This window comes from Amblyomma americanum, chromosome 9 (genome assembly GCF_052857255.1).
Source record: "Amblyomma americanum isolate KBUSLIRL-KWMA chromosome 9, ASM5285725v1, whole genome shotgun sequence".
Classification (NCBI taxonomy): Eukaryota; Metazoa; Arthropoda; class Arachnida; order Ixodida; family Ixodidae; genus Amblyomma; species Amblyomma americanum.
In genome coordinates, this window is record NC_135505.1 from 137066987 (window position 1) to 137090838 (window position 23852).

The 23852-nt window shown below is 42.9% G+C and overlaps 1 protein-coding gene across 1 annotated transcript; it reads right to left on the bottom strand.

The window, feature by feature from the left end:
* Positions 1 to 8575: 8575 nt before the first annotated feature.
* LOC144104529 (chymotrypsin-2-like) lies at positions 8576 to 20067 on the bottom strand. The gene is made up of 7 exons (XM_077637610.1): positions 19993 to 20067; positions 19304 to 19377; positions 18527 to 18627; positions 15587 to 15728; positions 13641 to 13755; positions 10603 to 10739; positions 8576 to 8901 (listed from the first exon to the last, which is right to left on the bottom strand). The coding sequence occupies exons 2-7, from the start codon at positions 19304 to 19306 to the stop codon at positions 8620 to 8622; spliced, it is 780 nt and encodes a 259-aa protein (XP_077493736.1). The 5' UTR covers positions 19307 to 19377; positions 19993 to 20067; the 3' UTR covers positions 8576 to 8619.
* Between the last annotated feature and the right edge of the window lie 3785 nt (positions 20068 to 23852).

Consider the following 23852-nt stretch of genomic DNA (forward strand, 5'->3'; position numbering starts at 1 on the left):
CTCTAGTGGAACGAAATCGAATCGACACAACGCACAGTGATTTAAGCAGCTGGCGGTATTGTCTCGGCTCATTGTCCAGAGGAAAACAAAAATATATCGCTTCATGTAGTGTCTTGTAACTGAAAAGCCCGTTCCAGGCTATTAAAACAAGTAAAAAAGAGAAGTTGAATGTAAGAAGCTTCCGCGACGTGTGTGGGGAACGGCATTAACTGAAAGGCCGCGGGGAGGGAAGAAAGAGGACATGTGCTGAATCGCTACCCGTTAGACGCGGGCAAAAATTTTTCGAAGCGTTATCCAGACGGGGCCCTTTCATGGCGTAAATTTTGTTCGAGTGAGGTGAAAAAAAATAGGCCAAAATAGTATAGAAGGAAAAGAACACAATACAGTGCCAGTAAAATGAATAGAATAGTCCAACGATAAAGTGTCTTACTTAGGTAATCCACGCAGAAATATGTCATTTATTCTGCCACCCTTTCTTTAAAAACTTCAGTTACCTCATTGGTGCTGAGTATTGTAGTTTTTGGAGGGACCTGCTTTGTCTTCTTGTAGTGGGGTGGCGTCAAAGGCAGATGTATATGGACTCAACACAGTGAATGCTGTGGTCAAAGTAAATAGGCATTTTTTGAGGACTGACACGATCATTTAGGAGAGTTTAGGATGCAGCTGCCATATAACGTTAACCTAAATATCACTAGAACAAATGTTATCGAGGTGACCGTCGTTTTTAAATTCTCATGGAATGGCTGTTATTATGACTCATTGGCTCTGGCCTCTGATCGCTCTATAGGTGTCCTTGATAACAAGAGAATGAAACTCATATTTGTCATGCAGTTCCATAAAACCTCAATTCTTTTCCCTTAGAACATATACTGCAAGTCGTTTCGATTCTCCATCTATACTTATTTTCCAATAATATTTTAGGCGCATTTTGACTATTCTGAATCCAATTTTAAGCTGTTTCCTCTTCGCATACTCTACGACCATCTCTTTGTAGGGAACTTATAGTCTATTTGAAAGCGCATATATGTGAGTTGGTGCCTATAAATTTTGCAGCATTTTCAAAAAAACTTTTGCTGATAAACCTGCCTTTTTTTCCTCCGTCGCTTTCTAGGAAACTTAAATATAGTTAATTTCAAAGCACTTATATGCTTGTTGGTACCTTTATGCTTTGCAGCATTTCCGTCATATAAAAAAACGTTTTCAGTTAAACGTCTTTTTATTGTACCAACATCGCTTTGTAGGGAACCTATATTAAGTCCTTTTCGAAGTACATGTATGGTAGTTGGTGCCTCTAAATTTGCAGCATTTTGCAGTAGAATATTTATAGTAATTAATTAATTGGTTTTTGGGGAAAGAAAATGGCGCAGTATCTGTCTCATATATCGTTGGACACCTGAATCACGCCGTAAGGGAAGGGATAAAGGAGGGAATGAAAGAAGGAAGGAAGAAAGAGGTGCCGTAGTGGAGGGCTCCGGAATAATTTAGACCACCTGGGGATCTTTAACGTGCACTGACATCGCACAGCACACGGGTGCCTTAGCGTTTTTCCTCCATAAAAACGCAGCCGCCTCGGTCGGGTTCGAGCCCGGGAGCTCCGGATCAGTAGTCGAGCGCCCTAACCACTGAGCCACTGCGGCGGGCAAAATATTTATAGTAAAAATACATTTTTGTACCGCTAGAAAAGGGTAATTTTTATTTGAAGCAAGCATCTTTTCAGCTCAAACGGCTTCAGCAGGGGCAAGCCCTTCCCCGGCAGGGGTCCGATGAAGGCAAGCGGCGGCCCCAGTCCTGCTTGCGTTTTTTGGCCTATCAGTACCGGCAGAAGACAATTATTTTTCACGTGTTAACGCCATCTAAATAGCTTTCTTCAAAATTTTAGTTTTTTAATTACTGAAGCAATATGAGAAATGTGGGCTGCTCGCACTGAGCCCATGTTGGGAGTTCTTTCTCGCAATCTGTCACTAGGTCGCACTATTTAATATATACACCCGAGCACACGGGCAGGATCACAAATCACGCACACTGAGAACGTACACTGAGAAATCACGCACACTGAGTTCCCGGGTTCGAACCCGACCGCGGCGGCTGCGTTTTTATGGAGGAAAAACGCCAAGGCGCCCGTGTGCTGCGCGATGTCAGTGCACGTTAAAGATTCCCAGGTGGTCGAAATTATTCCGGAACCCTCCACTACGACACCTCTTTATTCCTTTATTCTTTCACTCCCTCCTTTATCCCTTCCCTTAATGATAATAATAATAATAATAATAATAATAATAATAATAATAATAATAATAATAATAATAATAATAATAATAATAATAATAATAATAATAATAATAATAATAATAATATAAAATAATAATAATAATTGGCTTTTGGGGAAAAGAAATGGCACAGTATCTGTCTCATATATCGTTGGACACTTGAACCGCGCCGTAAGGGAAGGGATAAAGGAGGGAGTGAAAGAAGAAAGGAAGAGATAGGTGCCGTAGTGGAGGGCTCTGGAATAATTTAGACCACCTGGGGATCTTTAGCGTGCACTGACATCGCACAGCACAGGGGGCCTTAGCGTTTTTCCTCCATAAAAACGCAGCAGCCGCGGTTGGGCGCGGTTCGGGTGTCCGCCGAGATGTCAGACAGATACTGCACCATTTACTTTCCCAAGAAAAACCAATTATTTTTATTATTAACGTAAAAACCACCACTGTCTGTAGGGTAGACACTTATCAAAATGGTGTATATACTTTCTATGGACTTTTTAGACTCTATAGCCATACCTTAGACTTTTCCTTTTGTCTATAGACAGTCTATAGACCATCTGCAGCCTTAAGTTTATAACCCTCTTAATTTCCTTTGATCTATAGATGGTCTGTAGACGATATACTAAAGTCTATAACCCTCTTAAATTCCTTTTGTTTATAGGCGGTCTGTAGGCTATCTCTAGCCTAAATCTGCAACAGCTTTAATTTCTTTTGATCTATCGACCGTCTATAAACTAACTGTAGACTAAACTCTATAATAGCCTTATAATCTATAGTTAGTTTATAGACTATCTATAGTCTATAGTCTAAAGACCAGTGTATAAAAATCTCAATTTCTTTTTATGTGACAATCTATGCACTGCCTTTCGACTAAGCCCAGGACCGTGTCAATTTTTTAAACTCTTTGTCGAGGAGATCCCTGCATCGGGTGACCGCAACTATGGCTACAGTCCTCCACCTCTTTCGCTGTTTTGGGAATTAAGAAGATTTTGGGTGAGGACAATGCAGCGCCCTCCTGTATATTGTTTTTAGAAACCGCAAAAACTCTTTTTCGTTACACCGTGAGGTATATTGTGAATAGAATTCAAGAATGTTTAATATTAACAGGTAAATAAATAAAGCTAGGAAAGGCAGCCATTCCTAAAGTACGGATGCCCGCGAACTGTACTACATCAAACGAACACCATCTCCATTAAAGGAATCGCTCGAGACATTTTCATTCCATCTTTCGACCATTACTGTCCAACATTTCATCAGTGATTCCGCATTTATCTTTAAAACTTCCTTTAAATGAAGGGGGAAAGACGGGTGTGAGAATTCATGGGTGTCCCCATCTCTTAGAAACACCGTTAGACGAGTTCAAAGAGTAGGGTCCTCTGCGCGATTAACATCTGCCATTAATACCTTTGCAGTTTGCATTGACGTGAAATTGCGCTACGACGCAACCATCACACAGCCAGTATTTTTTCTTTCCTCCCCATATACCTGCTGCTTCAGAGCCGATGATACCCTGATGCCGCCCATACCTTGGACTGTGTCTCTCTCTTCCTTGTGACATAGCGCGTCGCAAATCGACATTGCTGTGCCGTCTATGGCTGGGCTTTGCCCTCACAAATCGATAAGCTTTCCGGATCGAGATGGCCGGCAGCCTTTCTTGTGTAAACTGTGTCTGCGAATAGAAATCAGTCATCTCCTGTGCGAGTGTCCTGTCTTTGTGAAGGAAAGACTTAAGCTGTGTTGTGCTCTGGGTCGCCTTGATCCTCGCCCTTTCACAGAGGCCAAGATCCTCGGTCCGTGGCCACAACAGTCGGCTGCCATCAAGGCTTACAAGACACTCTTTTGTTTTTTTACGAACGACTGCCTTGATTGACAGATTGTGACTGCTTCTTTTGTAAAACAGCGCGAACAACGTCGGACAGGAACAAGGAGGACACGGGACGAGCGCTCGTCCCGTGTCCTTCTTGGTCTTGTCCGACGTTGTTCGTGCTGTTTTACAAAAGATGCATATATACCAACTTGCCCAACTGAACGTTCTGCTTCGTCATAATGTGACTGTGTTTCCCATTCCTTCTCTCTTCCCTTTTTAATCCCCTCATTCCCTTCCCCATTGCAGGGCAGCCAACCGGAAACCTTTCTGGTTAACATCCCTGCCTTTCCCCTCTTCGTTTCATGTCTCTCTCTCTATACACAAAAAAGACGTTATGGTATGCAACTTTTTAATTATTAGTCCAAAAGTGTGTTACATACTATTTTGTGGGAGCTGAGGTACGCATGGACAAAGCAGTAAGGTTTCGGTTTTATTTCCGAGAAAAGAATAAGTTTTTTAACGTGGAGTGGAGAATTTGAGCTTATAAACTAATTGCCCTCGGTGGTCTTGGATACCAGATCAAGCTACGCACGGCAAGGGTGCAAGCTGCAAAGATACGACCGTGAAATGGGTTTCTGTTTCACGTGTTACCCATTTTACCGGGAGACGGCGGAAAATCATTCGGGCTGCAAACAACCGTGTGCGCGGATGTGTCGGTGTCTTGGGCGTGCTCTCCCGTGGATTGCATTTTCAACGAAATCCAACTTTATCGTCCGCTTACGGTGAGTCTACGCGATTACGTTTTATTCATTTGGTCTCCTAAACCACTCTGAGCAGAGCTGTGCGTGCAGAACAAATTATGTGCGCCGTGACAAACTTCTTATCCTCGTTTGTAAGTGTGGTTATAAGGAGCGGAAGCCACCGGGTTCTCGACTAATGCCACTTGTCTCTGTGCCGCCGTGTCTTTCCTACCGCGCGGAAAGGCAGTCGGTGCGAAACCCGTGATGATAAGGCGCTCCTCTTGCTGTAAGGTAGATGTGTGGCGGCCAGAAATATCGCTTATCTCTTGAATGACGGCCGAAATGGAGCTATGCGTTGGTTAGCACTTGGCACTTCCAGAAACGCACACTCACGTTCTGAGGTGGATAACATTTACCTTTTTAGTCTTTGCGTTATCGCCTGTCCGGACCATGGAATATTCATTGAGAGGTGTGCATTGCTTGTTACGTGTAGACGCTCGCTCGATGCGCGTCGTGGACAGCGACGTTTCACCAAATATGTTTTGCAGTGCTACAGACTGGAGCACGGGACGTTTGTTAAAGCTTTAGTCAAGCGGCTCTGGAGGAAGGCTTATAGTGTGATGGTTGAATAAAAGCCGTAGCCGGCGCGAATGGCCAGCGAGTACAAACACCGCGAAGAACCTACGAGCTGCATCCCGTCTCCCCTTTCGTTGCACACGTATGGATTCGTCCATCCCTGTTATCCGAGCCGTTGGCCGCCGCCGCTGGCCTGCGGGCACTTCATTTTCAAAGCTGAGTAAAGGTCACCTCGAAAAGAGACGGCTTACGTTTCGTTCCGAGAGGCCAGTTCATGAACCGCGCTCACGCGTGCGCAAATTTCTCCAATGGCATTGGTGCGAGAGGCAGAGCATGCGTTTGTGATCTCAGACTGCTACATTACGAAAACGCCAACGTAATTCAGTGCTTATTTGCGCCGCGAATGCAATTCAGCTCGCGCTGTATTATTATGGTTGCGCCTGTTGATGACGACTTAATTGTTTAATTGAAATAGTTCCTACTTGGAACATGTTCGTTCTTTCCGTTGGTATTTCTAGTAGCCTTAGAGGTTAGGGTACCTGCATGAAGGAGCTACCTGTTTACTGCTCTGTTCAGGCTGCACTTGATGAAAAAAATAAGTGAATTGGAGATGGTATTCCATCGGAACAGTAATGCGTATGTTGTCTCAAGCTCACGCCTGCTTTTGAAACGGCGCAGCTGCAGCCACTGAGTGCTGTCTAAGTTTTTCTGGATAATGAGCGCGGCATGGCAACGCTGCTACTCGCTTGTTTCTATAAGAGCGCCCGCTCATGTAAGAGTATTGTGTTCCATCTTTGTGCTTCAAGTTATGAGCGCAAAAATGTGGTGAACTGGTTCGCAGTCTGCCTGTTTTGTTTTGCAAGGCTTGTTCCCGGTAGAGAGCAGCGCACGTACCAGTCTTCACGCAGGGTATTATCGAGAAGGTCCGGTGCTAGCCGCTTTTTAACGTCCTCCTGCTGAGGGAGAGTCATACGGTACATGCCACGCTCCTTTGGGCAGTGCATTCCTCGGAGTGCTGCCTCAATCCTGCTTCTCTTTGCTCCAGTCTACGGATAGAACTGCGCGCCCTTTGATGGCACTGCCCCGGGTACCCTCCGCTGCCGGGCAAGTCTGTACACAGCAGCGTATCTCGCGGCTCGGAAAATCTCATGGACTGCTGCACCATAACGGTGCGCAAGATAGCGAGCAGGGTACGTGTTGCTGGTGAGCATCCCTGCAGGGCAGTTTCAACAACAGTATCCACTGTGCCGTCCAGGGCAGCCATTACGGCGTGTTGCAGCGTATACTTTTTCCTGCTGCGAATGGACGGTGTCTTTACGCAAACGACGCCATTGCTGTAAATAAAGAGAGTTAATTTCTTGAACGCTTAGTGCTCTTACAATGTGTAAGATGCTTTCTGTGAATTAGCGCTCTTTACGCGCTATGTATTTCCGGGTAATTTATAAATCTAACGAAATAAACTGGGCACGCGTGTTGATCAGCACGATGAAGTTACGGACGCCAAACCCTTGCGCAGAACCTGGCAGCCGTGGCTGCTCTGGCTAATGCTGGTTTTCGGCACAGCCACATTTACCTAATATTGAACGTTCAAGTTATAGCTACGCTCATACCTCCACTCTGTGCTCGCTCTGCTCTCATAGCAGTCACCACGCATTCTTCAATTCAAGACTTGCGGGATCATGGTTAAGTTATTGCGCCATCCCGTAATGTGGAATATGACACGCCATGGCCTAACTGCAAAAACAACGTCGGAAAGCAGTTGTTCGCTCTTTGCCTGTAGACAATATGTGCAATTTGTACGCACGCTGCAGATGCGAGATGGATTGACACATGATGCGAACGGCCGTTGCGACAAGATTCGCGACTGGCGTTCCTGCGCAATGGCGGCTCAGCACAGTCTTGCCAGAATTCGGCAAAGCTCCCTACAGTTTTGCTGGCATTTATGCAACCTGTTTGTACTCGATTGCCTTGTCTTTTGAGACTTATCCAAAGGTTATCCACACAATTCGCTTGCTTTTTTTTTCACGAATGACTTTCAAGCCTGATGTCTACATCAAGTGGATGACTCTCTGGGGCTTCTTACAGAGTGAGCATAGCGAGCACCGTTTTTACTTGACATTTTCAATTTCCCTTTTGGTCTGGAACGCCACATAGATGGCAGTCTGCCTGTTCATCGAGAAAGACGCATGCCAGATTGTCTAGAATAACGTCGATAAACTTGGAAGACCTGCGGAAGCGCTAGGTGAAGTCTCCAACAAGGGCGGTTTCGTTGCGTAGAACTGTGTAGGATAACTAATGATACCCCTGAGAAGCAGCATGCCTTTCAATGGCGCCTGGCGATATGTAGGCGACAGTGAGAATTGAATCTCAAGGCAAAGAAATCGCACACAACTCGCCAATGCTTGTACGTTCATTAATAATAATAATTGGCTTTTGGTGCAAGGAAATGGCGCAGTATCTGTCTCTTATATCATTGGACTCCTGAACCGCTCCGTAAGGGAAGGAATAAAGGAGGGATTGAAAGAAGAAAGGAAGAAAGAGGTGCCGCAGTGGAGGGCTCCGGAATAATCTCTACCACCTGGGGATCTTTCACATGCACTGACATCGCACAGCACACGGGCGCCTTAGCGTTTTGCCTCCATAAAAACGCAGCCGCCGCGGTCGGGTTCGAACCCGGGAACTTCGGATCATTCTAAAGTGCATCGTCGGTGTCCTGCTGCATACGTCGAAGTAGAAGGAACCGCCTCCATCCATACAACAAATCCAAGTCAAGATGCGAGACGTGAAGGACTCGTTTTGATTTGACGAACGCCCCTACTCATACCGCGCCCCAACATTTTTCGTTCCTTCTATTCTTTCTTCCTACCTTTAACCTCTCCGTCTTCTTTACAAATGCGCAGCCCTCCTCCACACACCCTCGCTATCCTTCGTGCCCCTCGCTGGCTCCTTCCTTTCTTCTTTCTACTGGCGCAGCGCCTTTCATCACAATCTCGTTTCGGTTTCCCTTCGGTTCACTTGCCTACATTTCATTTACAGACTGCGCCCGATACATTCCTTCGCAGCGACCCTTTTGATGCAAAAGCAATAATGAAACTCTCGCGTGGGATTTCGCTGAATGCAACGTGCTTCATCGTCGGTGTACTAAAATCATCTCTCGGACTGCAAAAAAATCGAGACGATCTCTCTCCACGTATAGGTGCGGCAGGAAGTTTATTTGTTTTGAGCAAAACATGCCTTACCGCAGGAGGTATGGTTCGAGAAGTTCGTCTGTACTATCCGAGGAAAACGCGTACGGTTCCATCAACGGAACAGCTGGGTCTATTGGAGGCGCGTATCGCGAAATGTCCTCGTAGGCCTTGTGGTTTCCGATGTTCTCTTTTATCCAGGGCATGAAGGCATCCACGCGGGTGAAGACATTTGGGATAATGCGGCAAAACTTTGGGCCGAAAGACGTGATTCCGACTTGGATGAAAAGCTCCTTGTTGACTTTCACAAACAGGGGGCCTCCAGAGTCACCCTGGGAAGTACAAAGAGAAAAGTATTAACTTTTAATGAACGAATACGGTTGGTGGCATTTCAAATTAATTACTGATCCTTCAGCTCTATCCTGTATTTTGAAAATGGGTTTCTGCCTTGGTCTATAGTATTTGCACCGTTCCGGCTGGAACTCTAAAGGATATGTTGCGGCAAAGTTGTTTCCTTATGGTTCTGGCTCTTGGGATCGGGCGACATTGTAAGTTCGTTCATTGCGTTCCTTTGCAACGCAGACTGCACACAGACATTTATGAACAGGCGCGGAATGTATCGTGTCTGTGAGGTTTAAATAGCAGTAGAAGGAAAGAAGAAAACGGGCATGAATTGTTGTTCGCCTTCCCTAGTGAGTTTGGGTTTGGGCTACCAAAATGTTATGCGGCTCATAACAGCGGACGTGATGACGAAAAGCCTTGCGCGTTGTCGCATAATTCAGGACTAGTCGACAAGGTCGAGACGTCATGAGTTATTATGTAGAACGAAAATGTATAAAACGTGAGTTAAATTCGGATTTTAGATTCATAGCATGACTCGGATGTCACTATTACGTGTGAGGACGTAAAGCGAATTCATTACGCCGAAAAAAGAAATTTGGACACTTAGTTTAGAATTGAGCCCGTGACTTTTAGCTGGCGAGTCAGACACGTTGCGCGTAGGACAGCTTCGTTCGATTAGATTAAAGGGAGATCTTGTGTGCCTTGTGTTTTATCACACAGCCTGGTATGCCTAGTGATGTATGTTAATGGGTTTGTGTAGATATAAAGGTGTGCTTGCTGAGAAAACAGCGCATATAACCATTACCACTGTCACGTCTTCCTCTAAGGCGGAGGCTGAGTGTCCACCTAACTTTGGGCGATTTCTCACACACTGGCTCCTGTTGTTACCTAGGCTGCGTCAAAACGTTGGACAAGAAGTGAGGAACTAGAATGCGCCGTTGTTTAAAGTTACATTGAGCACATACTTTTATGTTCTGAGTAAAATGTCATAGCTTTCTTGTTATTCAGTGTCAGTTTACGTTTCTTTCGCGCGAAAATACAAATTAATTGATGATGAATTTGGAGCTCAAAATCAAACACCTTTTCCAGCTATTTTGACCGCAGGAACTATATTTTGAAAAGTTCCCAATGTCGCAGCCCTTGGGACCCACATGTATGGGACGACCATTAGCCTGTGTTTTCTACCCTTGAAGTCCCCGTTTTCCGCGCTGTTATTTAAAAAAAAACATCATTAGCCGCCCGATACATCTTCTATTTAAGGTTTGGTTATGATTTATGAGTGCGACAGCAGCACCTCGATCAGCCAATGATGTCGACTTTCACGAACACCTTTTCCAGCTATTTTGACCGCAGGAACTATATTTTGAAAAGTTCCCAATGTCGCAGCCCTTGGGACCCACATGTATGGGACGACCATTAGCCTGTGTTTTCTATTTATGAGTGCGACAGCAGCACCTCGATCAGCCAATGATGTCGACTGTCACGAACAAAGTCAGCTTGCAGTTAATTCTGAAAAAAGTACCTAAGGTTATTTTGCTGTACCCTATTTACCAAGATAATTTTAGTTTTGCGAAAAACCACTACAGGCTTTCTTTCATGGACATTCCAAAACCCACGTCGATGTAGATTGTCGCCTCGTTTACAAAGAGGTAACAGGACAGCCTTTTTGGGATCTGAATGATAGACCATACCTGGCACGTTGAGGAGTGGAAGTTATGCGCACACAGCATGCTGCCCGGCCTGAAGTAATTTCTGTACAGCACCTGGCAGACTGCGTCCGGTACTACCTTGAGGGTGGTGTACTGAAGATGGTTGGTCGGGACGCCGCCTGCGTTGCAAATAAAAAAATAAAAACGTCGTAGTGGATTGTTTGCCAGTGGGGAAAAGGCCAATTATTGAAATTGCTTTTCATCCCGCGACTCCGTTCGCTCGACATTAATCACCTTCTTAAATAATTGTTTTAACTAGCATAAATGTAGGCACATTTATAGAGATTTGCTTGAAAGTCAAGTGTAAAAGATTCCTTTTTTCCAAAGAGAACCACGAGAGTTGGGCCTTGCCTGAACACGCGGTAAAAATGAGCCTGAAATATAAATCGTGCATAGCGGACACAATAGGTAGGACAAACACATTCTGCACCCGTTAATATTTAAAATAGGAAGCGCTTCCATGCCGGCAGGTTCCTCTTTTCTGATCAAGTTGTAGCTCACTGGCAGTTTGCGAGACCTGAGCTCTAGAGTTTTGTTTTCGTTTTTGTAGCAATAGCTATATTACTGTAGCATTTCGAGCCTTCAGCGTGGCGGCGCAGCCACCGCCACAGCGCCGCCACGCTATCACGTGGTTGGTCATGTGGTGCGGAGCAGCTGCCAGTGGTGGGGCGCCGTGGCTGATCACGTGGTTCGTCACGTGGTTGGTCACGTGACCAAGTTCCAGTCGGCCAGCTGTAGCTATCGCGTCACTCCACGGTTAACCAAACCTAAACCACCGCCATTTTTTTCTTTCTTTTATTGAAGTGGATTTCATTGCAAATGATTCACTTCTGCCCTCATCAAATCAGTTGGGCGAAAAAAATTTTCATGACAGCGCTGAGTGGTGCACGGATAGCGCACCAATTGGTAATGTGATGTGGTAACTTCCCCACACCGTGCCGCCAGTTTCGCTGCATTTGACTGAAGCCCCCGTTCGCAGCTTATGCAAAACAAGCACATATAGAGCTTCTCATTGCTGCGTCACTTTCCCTACTGTTTGTACGTCTTTTTCCCGCATACGTTAATATACGTGATCGCGTCGACTGGTCTCAACTGTGATTGTTTGGGATCCGTTCATTCCCTTTATTGGCACTTTCATTTCATAAAAGTCCTTGCCGCAAAACACAAATTAGCTGTCTGTGTTTCACTGCCATTCTTGGGGTAGAATTAAGGCCACTATAATTGGCTCGAAATTTTCGCCTACACTTTTGACGAATATCTTCTATGTTCAAGGGCCTTAATTCCCCAACTCACAGGTGTCTATGCTTACCCACGCCCAAAAATTCCGGGAAACGCTTTTCCTCAACTAACAGGTATCTATCCTTACCCACGGCCAGAAATTCCGAGAATTTTTTCCCCAACTCACAGGTATCTGTCCATTCCCTGGCCACAAATCCCCAACTCATAAGTATCTATCCTTAACCACGGCCAGAAATTCCAGGAAGCGCTTTTCCCTAACTAAATGTTATCTATCCTTACCCACAGCCAGAAATTCCGGGGAACGCTTTTCCCCAACTGACAGGTATCTATTCTTACCCACGGCCAGAAATTTCGAGAAATTCTTTTCCCCAACTCACAGGTACCTGTCTTTTCCCTGGCCACAAATCCCCAACTCACGGGTATCTATCCTTACCCACGACCAGAAATTTCGGGAAATTCTTTTCTTCAACTCATAGGTGTCTATCCTTAACCACGGCCAGAAATTCCAGGAAGCGCTTTTCCCTAACTAAATGTTATCTATCCTTACCCACAGCCAGAAATTCCGGGGAACGCTTTTCCCCAACTGACAGGTATCTATCCTTACCCACACCCATAGATTCCGGGAAACGCTTTTAGTTTGCCCGGTTGCCTGGACGGGTCATACGCCGATGAAAAATGAACCCCACTTATTTTCTGTTATTGGTTTAGGGGAATCCCTCATGGTGGAGTAGATTTGTAAAAGGGCGTAATCACTCATTGGCATCCACTCAAGTAACACTCAATAACAATTTTGTCAGATTCTGCACCGCATGGGAAGATTAGGCCTTCGGTATCACCACGTGTGCACAATCTTACTGCATTGTTTCATGTCTTCCAACAAAACAAGACATTAATTATTAGCATGAGCTGTCGGCGCTACTGGCGTGAGATGGAAGGCACTATCTTAGATTGTTTTTGCAGTTCAGTGTAAAGGCAGACATACAAACTGTGCTCTGCTGTCAGTCTCCGAAAAGGAAGCTCACAATTCCGTCCAATTTTTTTGCGAAAGTTGGTTCCACGCTCTGTCTGTTGCTGAATAAAATTAGATTTCAACATTTCCATTCATTCGCTTCCGACTTGGGACGTTTACAAAGGAAACCATCCTGCGTTAGAATAATTGGTGGTGTAGCCTTGCCTCTGTGATTCATGTCAAAAAGATTGGGACTCTGCACCGCACTTTAATTGCGAAATCTGCCGGCGATGACGACACTCTTGTTTCAGTTTTTATTCAGTACTGAATTAGAACAGCTCCGTTTTCTTTAAGCGGGGTCTCTCTGTTAATAAAACGCGGAAATCTATCAGTACAAGCGAAGTTCATTTTATCTTCAGGTTCCCTCCACCATTTCTGTTTAACACTGTTCTCCTGTACTGTAAGGAATTTATTGCTTTTAGTGGACTTTCAATACATATTTTATCTGGCTGTTAACGAAATAATACCGTTGGCTAGAGGCTACATTTTTGAAAGAATAACAATTTTTTTACGCCCTATACACAATTTTCTTCTCAGAAAAAAAAGTGCCTGACAACTGGTGCTGTATAATGGTATCTCCTCTGTTCTGGAAAACGATAAAAACATGTGCATAATGCGGCATACCCTTGAGCACCCTGTTTTTCTGGTTACAGCTAAGTTCATTTGTCAATAACAACTCCTTTGTTGATTATCGCTGCGAGTAGATATAAAAGTTGTTTGAAACCCACTTGTGTCCTGCAGTAAAACAGTTCTAGTAGTTTTTATGCTCTACCTGGCGTAGTTTTCCCCCAACCGGGAGAAATGGTCACTTTCCGGATAGCTTCAAATTTTTGTGGTGGGAGACAGGCCGGCTTCACTGTGTCAGAAAACTCGAATGGTTCCTTCACCTGCACAAAATTTCAGGAGTTGTCGCTTCAGGAAACAAGTTATATTATTTATAGCAGCAAGAGAACTGCTGACAGTTATTGCGCGAATGTGTTTGTTTATTCCTCTTGGAGAAAGAAAAAGACATATTAATGTTTTGACAGCGGCTATCTTCTTCTTCTTCTTCTTCTTCTTCTTCTTCTTCTTCTTCTTCTTCTTCTTCTTCTCCTTCTTCTTCTTCTTCTTCTTCTTCTTCTTCTTCTTCTTCTTCTTCTTCTTCTTCTTCTTCTTCTTCTTCTTCTTCTTCTTCTTCTTCTTCTTCTTCTTCTTCTTCTTCTTCTTCTTCTTCTTCTTCTTCTTCTTCTTCTTCTTCTTCTTCTTCTTCTTCTTCTTCTTCTTCTTCTTCTTCTTCTTTATCTTCTTCTTCTTCTTTTTCTTCTTCTTTTTCTTCTTCTTTTTCTTCTTCTTCTTCTTTTTCTTCTTCTTCTTCTTCTTTTTCATCTTCTCCTTCTTCTTCTTCTTCTTCTTCTTCTTCTTCTTCTTTTCCTTCTTCTTTCTCTTCTTCTTTTTCTTCTTTTTCTTTTACTTTCTGTTTTTCTTTTTCTTTTTTTTCTTCTTCTTCTGTGGATGTGGGAAGACACGGGCTTGTCTACTGGAGGGCTGGCCTCCACGCCCACTGCCGGCGTGTAATAGAAGATGGCATATTCGCTACCATTTTTCTAATGCGTTAAAATGCAACAGAAAATTCACACCATGCGCATAATGAACAAGTTCGAGAGATGTAGGGCAACATCTTGCAAACTTTTTGTTATGCGACTTTCTAGTTTAACGTTTTTTTTTGCTAAAGCGTAGCTCTTTGCACAGAACAGAAATGTCATGACCTGCATGGTTTTTCACATAAACTGTCTCTGACGTAAATTGAAACGGAATAAAGATGCATTACTAGTGCGCATTAAAAAGCATAAAGCTGTTGTTAACTATGACAGACGATTTGATTTTTGATAATCTGGCGGACAGCTAAATTTGATGCAGCACAATGCTCCTAGCCGCACAGTTCTACAATGTTAAACAACCCGGATAACCTTGATGTATTGCAATATTGATGGAGGAGATATTCGAAGCAGTACTGAGATATGGGGAAGATGTAATATCATTAAAATGATCATCAAAAAGGTATTTTATTTTAGTGATCTCGTTTGCCCAAGCCATGCACTTATATCACAAAAATTATTTCCAGTATGCAGGCAAGCAGTTGCACACCTATGCGGTCTACTCTGCGGAGCACTTGCCGCAGAAAACATGGCCATGTCAGCTTGCGTTGCTCAAAGCGCTCAAACTTAACTCACATTAAAGCAGCTATAGTATATTACGCACAATATATGTTAATGAGATGGAATATTTTATTGTAATTGGCGTTAGATCAGCCGCACTGTCTTTTTTTCTATCAGCCTACAGTGTAATGGGGCAAATAGAGTGTCGAATCCAACGACGGTCTTGAATGGATGTGCTCATCACAGCTTAATGTTTATCGTGCCTAACTCTTCTATGTGGAATGCAGTGATTTCCCTGTGGGGAAAAGTATTGAAAATTTCCAGCTATGAAGTCTATGAGTAAGTCTATGAGTATATGAGTCTATGGCGCCTGTATCTCAACAGGTCATGTCGGCAGAACCTTGCGACAACTTTTATGTTCTGGCTGCTTTTTTCAATCCCTGTCTATAAGGACGGTGGAAGGCGTTTTTCTAAGCTTGAGGCAAAGTAATTTCTACCGCAGTTAGATTGAGCGTTCCGGCAGTTACCATTTCTTGCTAATACAAAAGCCCAATAAACTAAAATACGAACTGCAATGAAATACCAGTAAGATGGCGATGTCATTGACAGGAGGCTTCTCGGTATAACCCTGATGAGGCAGCCGCTTCTCGACATCGACTTTTGCTGCTCTTGTGACGTCGGGGTTACCGTACAGGACTTCAACTTTCAGCAACTTTACACCTGCTCTAGATGTAAGAAAAAATATACCACCCATTACAACACCACTTGCATGTTGTTTGCTCATCAAAATTGTCAATCAATCAATCAATCAATCAATCAATCAATCAATCAATCAATCAATCAATCAATAAATAAATAAATAGAGCAAGAAAGTCAGCAATTCAATGAATCAATTTAATGAATTGTACATTTAATGAATCAATTTAAGAAGTCAATTCAATTATTGAAATAATGAATCAATTTAACGAACCAATTTAATATATCGATCAATCAATTAATTTAATCAATCAATCAATCAATCAATCAATCAATCAATCAATCAATCAAACCTCGGTCCCTTTTTTCGTTTAGTGAAATCGAAGACTGATTCTTTTGGCAAACGTCGCATATTATAAGAGCTAATCTGGGTTTGACGTAGCAACTAAAAAGGGGAAACGGTTCAAACGGCAGGGTTTGAGCTTTACATATGCCGAACGCTCAGCACTAAAAAGAGATATTGTTCCATTAACCCCCTGGGAGCAGGACTTGCGCCTCAGGGTGTTTTAAGAGTTGTCAGATTTGAGTCCGGACAAAAATGAGCCGCTAAAATTCCCGAACAAAAGAAGAACGGGGCTGTGCTATGCTGTGGTTATCTTGACGTCAGCGTTGTGGAATCAGATACGCCAACCATGAAGTGGCTTTGAGCCAGAAACCAATCGATGTTTGTGTCAGTACAATTATGCACTGCAAAAATATTGCTGCTGAAAACGCAAAGTACGAGTAATTTGTTCAGGGAGAAGAGTACAGCATTTTTGTAAATAAACGAAAGTATTTCAGCCACTGCACAGATTATATTACATTGGGTAGATTGTGAAAAGCGGACTTTTCGGGTTAGTTTTCACCTATAGATAGTAAATTGATTCAACAACTGTAAGATGTTTCACGCTTTTATTTTAAAGGTATATCGATTGAGAACGTGCAAAATCTTAATTATTTAACGCGCCATTAATAAAACAACTACGGACGTACATTGCTGTAAGTGGCATTTAGATAGCCTTCTGCCCTCTCCATTTTGTGATAGCGAGAAAACTTTGGCGAGGAGGTTCGGTGATACAGCCTTTTCATAAAAAAAAGCTTTAGTGTCGTTATCAGACGATGGCTGTCGAATCACCAACACATGTTCGCACTTGGTGCACCAAGCATATGCACCAAGCATATGAAATCCTAACACTGGCCGTACCACCTAGAAAGAGTGTGCTTTCCCTTATAAGTGCTCAGTTCGACGCTATGTTTCATTAAGGTGCAATTGCCCTATTGAGCGAAGACCCATCTGTACTCGTTCGTGCGTATATATATATATATATATATATATATATATATATATATATATATATATATATATATATATATATACACCGGCCACATGGTTGTTTTTTCTGCTGCTTTATAAGTAATTTTCTTTAAGAGATAGATTAATCTAAGTATTACTATCCCACTGATAAACACAACAAATAAATTAAACATTCCCCTATGTACCTTGGTTTCGGTGACTGTTGGCTCCCTAAATAAGTTTGTCAAATGAGCCCCTCATTTCCTTTGCCTTGTCTGCTATATATATATATATATATATATATATATATATATATATATATATATATATATATATATATATATATATATATATATATATATATATATATATATTATCTGTCTATTTATATTCTATAGGCTATCTATAGACAAACGTCTAATTATTGTGTACGCCTATAAATTTATAGATGGTCTATACACTGTCCATAGGATTTGTATTGCTTATAAACTGTTCTATATAGTTTGTCGATAGACAGTCTATAGCTTTTATAGACAGAGTCTATGGACAGTCTGTAGACTGTAAATTTTTTTTGTAAGGACAGGGCACTGGCAGGTGGCAGTTAAATTAAAAATTGGGCACGAGGTTGCTCACGAAGAGCAACCTGCTTTGCACAAGTCCCACTGGTGGCAGCACCTGCCAGCTCGGGGCATTGGTACATCGCACAAACCGCTGCACCACGCGCTAGGAGTGGTATGAGGACTCCCAGGGATCTATGAATGTAAAGGATAGAATGATCAATATGTATATTAACCCGTTATCGCTATCCAAACGAGTGTCATCCATGAACACTGGATGTGAACATCGGAACCAAAGAGGAAACCGAATGGCTAGTTCACCGAAATCGCATTTGGGCTAACTATGCAAATCGACCATATTTTTTTATTCTTGTTGTACTGTGGGCTGTTTTTTATTTCATGTTTGCGCCGCCAGTACTTTAGTACTGGTCTGTGCTTCCGATGTGTTAGTTTTGCTGGCACTCTCAAAAGCTCCCTGCCACATAATGGCTCCCCCTTTTTTCTTTGATACTTAATTGTCTACCTTTGCATAGCTTAAAGCGTGTTCAATGCTAACTACATTGCTGTCGCTGGCCGCACAAATACCAATGCCCAAATACAATAATTGCGGTTCTGGCCCTTATTCTTTTCATGCTATCTGATTTATGCCATATTTATTCCAACAAGAAATGACTCAGCTGGGTAAAGCCAGAGAGGTTTTTACGCAGTCTCAATGCACTGCAGCACAGTAAAGTGTAATTATCGTGCTGATATCCCGCAATGACACCAGCTCTGAAGTGAACAGACAAGGCATTTGTCACTGCAATGCAGAACTATATTCCGCACATGATGAGGCCATACCAGCGCTGTTACATGCACAGAAAGAAACTCTTCATAAGCACTCTGAGTACACTCCACGATTTAACGATTTATGTTCAATACATTGGTAACAACTCACATTTTAATGCAGTGTGCGGCTGTGAGCACGTGGCGCTGGGTAATAATGGTTCCCCCGCATCCCATGTACTGATTCGGCGTCACGTATGCCCTAACCTGCACCTGAAATTCGGTAAAGCGAAAACAATTTAATTGTTCTGAAAGTATGCGTATCTAGCAAAGACAATGTATCAGTGCGTTAAAATGCAAGTAGCACTGCAAAAAAATAAATATCTTCACCACCTACCCTGTCTGCCCGTCAATCAGGGTAACAGACTGTCCGAAGAATGGACGCATGCCCAACCATAGTTTATTCACAGACTCAGCGCAGCTTTTAAGCATTGTTTCTTTGCTTGGCATCTTTGCTTTAGTATCTTCTCCTCCATTTCTGGTTTTAGGACCGAAGGGTCTCTTTCGAAGGCAGAATTTTAGCGAGGTATTGTCTACTCTCCACTGTTTTTTGTGCGTGTGAACCTTCACGCCAGTAGTTTGGTGTTAATTGAATGCTTCAAGCTTTTTAATGAACTCACGTTTGTGGTCATTAGCATCTAGGTATCCTCCTAATAAGTCAACTACCATGCCTTATAGAAAATTACTTTGCGTTTACCAACCGCCATTAGGCGCGCAACAATGCTTTATAAAGAAACAGAATCAGGCATGTGATCTTCGAAACATAGTTGCCACGATTTTGTCATGGCAACCTGGGCATGGAGTAGTGCACTAAAACTGACCGATGCTGTTCACTGTTGTAAGGCTGGTGCTTATGAGGGGGAAAAAAATTGGCTTTTTGCTTTCATACCATCCATGGAAACTGTCCTGGACCTGCAGCCGATCCGTTGACAATCAGCCGTGGGTATTCGGATAATCCGCACTCTTGAAAAGGACAATAAATGGCATAGATTTAGTATTAGATATCATCGCGATCGTTTCATGATTCAGTGTTGTATTTTCGAGGCTGTTTGATTCGTTGTGCGTTTTAGAGCATTGCATTCAATACTTTTTCCTCCGAGGGAAAAGGGATGAGGTATTCTCGTTAGGTAAGGCGTATCCAAATCAGCACATACGAAGACAACAAAATGCAAGCGTTGTGCGAAAGTTTTTACATGGATAAGACGTTTCTCTGGAGTGCATGTTTGCGGTAAACGATAGCCTTCAGGAAGGAAGATGTAATGAAAATTAGAACCTTTGTTTCCTTTCGACAAATTAATAAACACCAATGCCCCGACTCATGTTCTTACGATCTTTAATGCACCAGACGGTTCAGTCATTGCTGTTACATGAAAGGAACAACACGGTATAAAAAATTGTAGAAACGGTTCCGAGAATTCAAATGTTTTTTAGCACATGGTTTACATTACAAGACTGAGCTGAAGCGGCCTGATTCAGGGTCTGTACACCTGAGTGCTTGAGTTTACAATTACCGTCAGCTCGTTACCCCAGCCTCAAAATCTGAACGAAAATTTAGGTAGTTAAACATGGAGTACTTACCGAAATCATTCAGCTCGTACACTTCTGCACAAAGCTGGAAGTGTGAGAGGTGGGAAATTCATGAGAATATTGGAATGTAGAGGAAAGGTGGGACAGAAATCCGAAAACTACAAAATGAAAACAGTTCAGGAAGGAGGCCTCAGCTCGGTGACGAATGTTCTGGTGCAGAGGATTTCTGTTCGTCTTGACAAGTGCGGTCATTAATGGCTGAGATTAGCGGACTAATACCGCTCTCCATCGCGTTGTTTCTACCGCGCTGGCATTTGATTACGGCAAATGGTTTCTCACCCACAGCTGGAAACAATAACACTGCCAAAATAACCCATGAATACTTTCTGCAATATTGAGAACTACCAGTGATTCAGCATTTCACACTTTCGGGCCTTGGAAAACACTCGGTAGAAGGTAATGAAAAGGGAAAACTATGCAAGGTTTAGCATGTGGACTCAACATATCATTTTAGTGCGGTTATGTTTGTTCAAAGCGGCACACATTATTCAATGATCACTTTTTGATGAACCAATCTGTGTGGTTGTCCAAGAGCACTGCATTAGTGCAAAGTAAGACGTTCATGGTTGTTCGCATTCCATGCTCAAATTTTCTTGTGTCTGATTTTACCACATAGCAAGTACATTAGACCGCCAGTGCAAGCGACTCGTTGAAACAGAAATCAATCATCATTCAATACAGAAGCCTGGTTATGATATTCCCTGGTAATATTTAGCCAGGAGTAGCACGCTCCGAGACACAGCGCGGCTGTCGCGTCTTAGTCACTTATCTTATGCAAATTAAGTTTCTGAAGTGTGGATGCATTTTTACTCCGGTTGATTAGCCTTCTTAAACCTTCCAATTTTTGGCTAATAATAATAATAATAATAATAATAATAATAATAATAATAATAATAATAATAATAATAATAATAATAATAATAATAATAATAATAATAATAATAATAATAATAATAATAATAATTCGTTTTTGGGGAAAGGAAATGGCGCAGTATCTTTTTCATATATCGTTGGACACCTGAACCACTCCGTAAGGGAAGGGATAAAGGAGGGAGTGAAAGAAGAAAGGAAGAAAGAAGTGCCGTAGTGGTGGGCTCCGGAATAATTTCGACCACCTGGGGACCACCTGGGGAACCCGGGAACTCCGGGTTAGTAGCCGAGTGCCCTAACCACTGAGCCACTGCGGCGGGTATTTGGCTGATGCCCGAGTGTGGTTGCGAGTCATTTGCTGTTTGGATCATAATCGGGATCATCGTTTTTATTGATGTCGACAGAAATATTGAAATTTTAACAAAAAAGTCGAAATATTATTTTGCCCGAAGCTGATTAGCGGCTCAATAAATTTGTAAATACTTAAACAGCTTCTTTTTTCCAGAAGTCTAGAGACATAGCCACAATTTTTAACCCGAAAGAATTCAGCACTGACGCTCAGGTTTCGGAGTCTTCCTTTAAGGTATATAGCAAGGAATACCCACCGGTGTCACCTCACACAACAGGAGGCTCGCAGCAAGAGCCCACAAATTCATCCTGATTGAATTGCTTCCTCGGTTCACGTACCTGAAGCAAAAAGAAAATATCAAAGTTTGCTTGTTAAAAATATCATTTTTGACACGTGAACTGCCCGTGTTCCGGTATTGTATCAACGGTATGTAAACACTTGTACACGTGCGTTTCTATACGCGCTAGTATACGTTTCCCGAGGATAAATTTCGTTGAATATTAGGGTAGCTAACGCTAGTCTCTTGTGACCATCCCTGAGTGTTCCGGTGCACTCAGTATTTGAGAATGATAGAGAGTCTTTATGCTTGCGTTGTCGCCTGGTGTTGTTTAGTGTCAGCCTTTGACGCTAACATTTCGAGGGAAGCTGATTCAGATGGTTGACAACTCGACCAAGGGGCGAGATTTGATGTGTACATGGTTTGTAAGTACATCAGGCCTAGTCTTTTGGTGGCAGTATTTTAAATGATGACGTCACCATTGATTAAAGCTGGGGCTACGCTTAGGCTTTCTTTTAGCAGCGCCGGAGAAGTGCGTTAAAGCGCAGCCTTGTCGTCATCAATGTTCAGATTTCAGGTTGATGACGTCACTATGCGGCTCCATCCTGCCGCTGTGCGCTGGGGAGAAGCTTGAACGCCATAGCGGTGACTTGTACATTTCAAAAGCTAACACAAACAAGCTTCGTATGCTTCACTCGCAAGTTTCGCACCTTCGAGCCCTCAAGGCTCGTAGAATTTTAAAACCTCTGCAGTTACCCTTTAGTGCCTAGAGTTAAAGTTGATGACCGCATACTTTCATGGTAACCGTTCAGCGATGGTCCCTAGCCTTAAATGCGCACTTGGGCTATCGCGCTTACGGTTTTTGCACTTACTGAATCGCTGCATACATAAAATGGTACTTAGAAACTACAGGAGTACCTTAAGGCGTACAGCTCTTCAGCTGTACCTAACCCAAACAGCATAGGTAATCGGTCCAATATTAGAAATTTATTGGCAAAGGTTGGTCCTACAACGGACCAGAGTAAAACCGTCTAACTCCAATGTTCAGCCGAAATGCCATAACATTGGAAATGTATTGGCAAAGGTTGGTCCTACAAAGAACCAGAATTAAACCATCCAACTTCAATGTTGGGCCGATTACCTCTGCTGCAGCCCCTTAAAAGCAACCAGGTAAGATCAGTAAAAGCGACAAAAATACTTGCCCCTGGTCAAGGCAGAAGGGCCGCACCCGTCCTCGGCAATGTTGCCGCCGAAAGAGGGTTTTGTGGGCTACGCTGTCGATGAGGCGTTTTGTACCTCACTTCAGGTAAACGAAGTCAAAGCAATACAATGCACAGTGGTCTAAGCGTGTGTCGGTATTGTCTCGGCTCACTGTTATGAGGAAAAATATATCGCTTCAAATAGTGACTTGTAACTGAAACCCGCGTTCTGTGCTATCAGAAAGAGCGAAAAAAAGAAGTTGCATGCAAGAAGCTTCCGTGATGTTGCGGGGGAAAATATTGCCTGAAGGAACATAGATCGAAGAAAGAAGACATGTGATGAGTCACCAACAACCAAACGCGTGTAAAGATTTTTTCGAAGCTCTATCTGTGTTAGCTCCTTTCCGTGGCGTAAAATGTGTTAGCCGAGTGAGACCGTAAAGAAAGATAGACAAAAATAATATAAAAAATAAGAGCACAATACAATGGCAGGAAAATGGATAGGGTAGCCCAAAGGGAGACGTGGCCGAGTTAGATATTTCACACAGGAATATTTCATTTATTCTGTCTTCCTTTTATTAATGAGTGCAGTTACCTCCTTGGTGCTGAGTATTGCAGGGATGAAGCCGTGTTTGGAGGGCGCTCCTTTGTCTTCTTGTGGTGGGTGGGCGCCAACGCAGATGTATTTCCAATTGAAGAAGTGAATGCTTTGGGCGAAGCAAACAATCATTTTTTTTGAGGACTCAAACATGCTTCTGAGAGCGGTTAGAATTCAGCCGTCATATTACGCAAACTTAAATATCATCCGAAGAAATGTTAGCGATAGTACCGTTGTTTTTAAATTCTCTTCGAAGATCTGCTCTGATGACTCACTTGTTCTGGCCTCTCATCGCTGGATAGGTGTCCTCGATAACAGGAGTTTGTCAGGCGGTTCTATAAAAGCGCAATTTTTTCCCCTTAGAACCTGCTCAACGTTTTCGATTGTCCTTCTATACTTTATTGCTTATAATTTGTTAGATCACTTTCGACTGCCTACGATTTTATTCCAACCTGTTGTCATCTGCCCGTTCTAAAACAATAGCTTTGCAGGTACCAATATATAATCCATTTTAAGGCAAATATATGTTAGTTCGTGCCTCTAAGTTATGCAGCATTT

Excerpts from the sequence above, each read along its gene's own strand:
- LOC144104529 (XM_077637610.1), bottom strand. Across the intron at positions 13,756-15,586 it reads ATGACATCGCCATCTTACTG|GTGAAGGAACCATTCGAGTT; the intron begins GTATTTCATTGC and ends AATTTTGTGCAG. Across the intron at positions 8,902-10,602 it reads TCCACTCCTCAACGTGCCAG|GGTGACTCTGGAGGCCCCCT; the intron begins GTATGGTCTATC and ends TGTACTTCCCAG.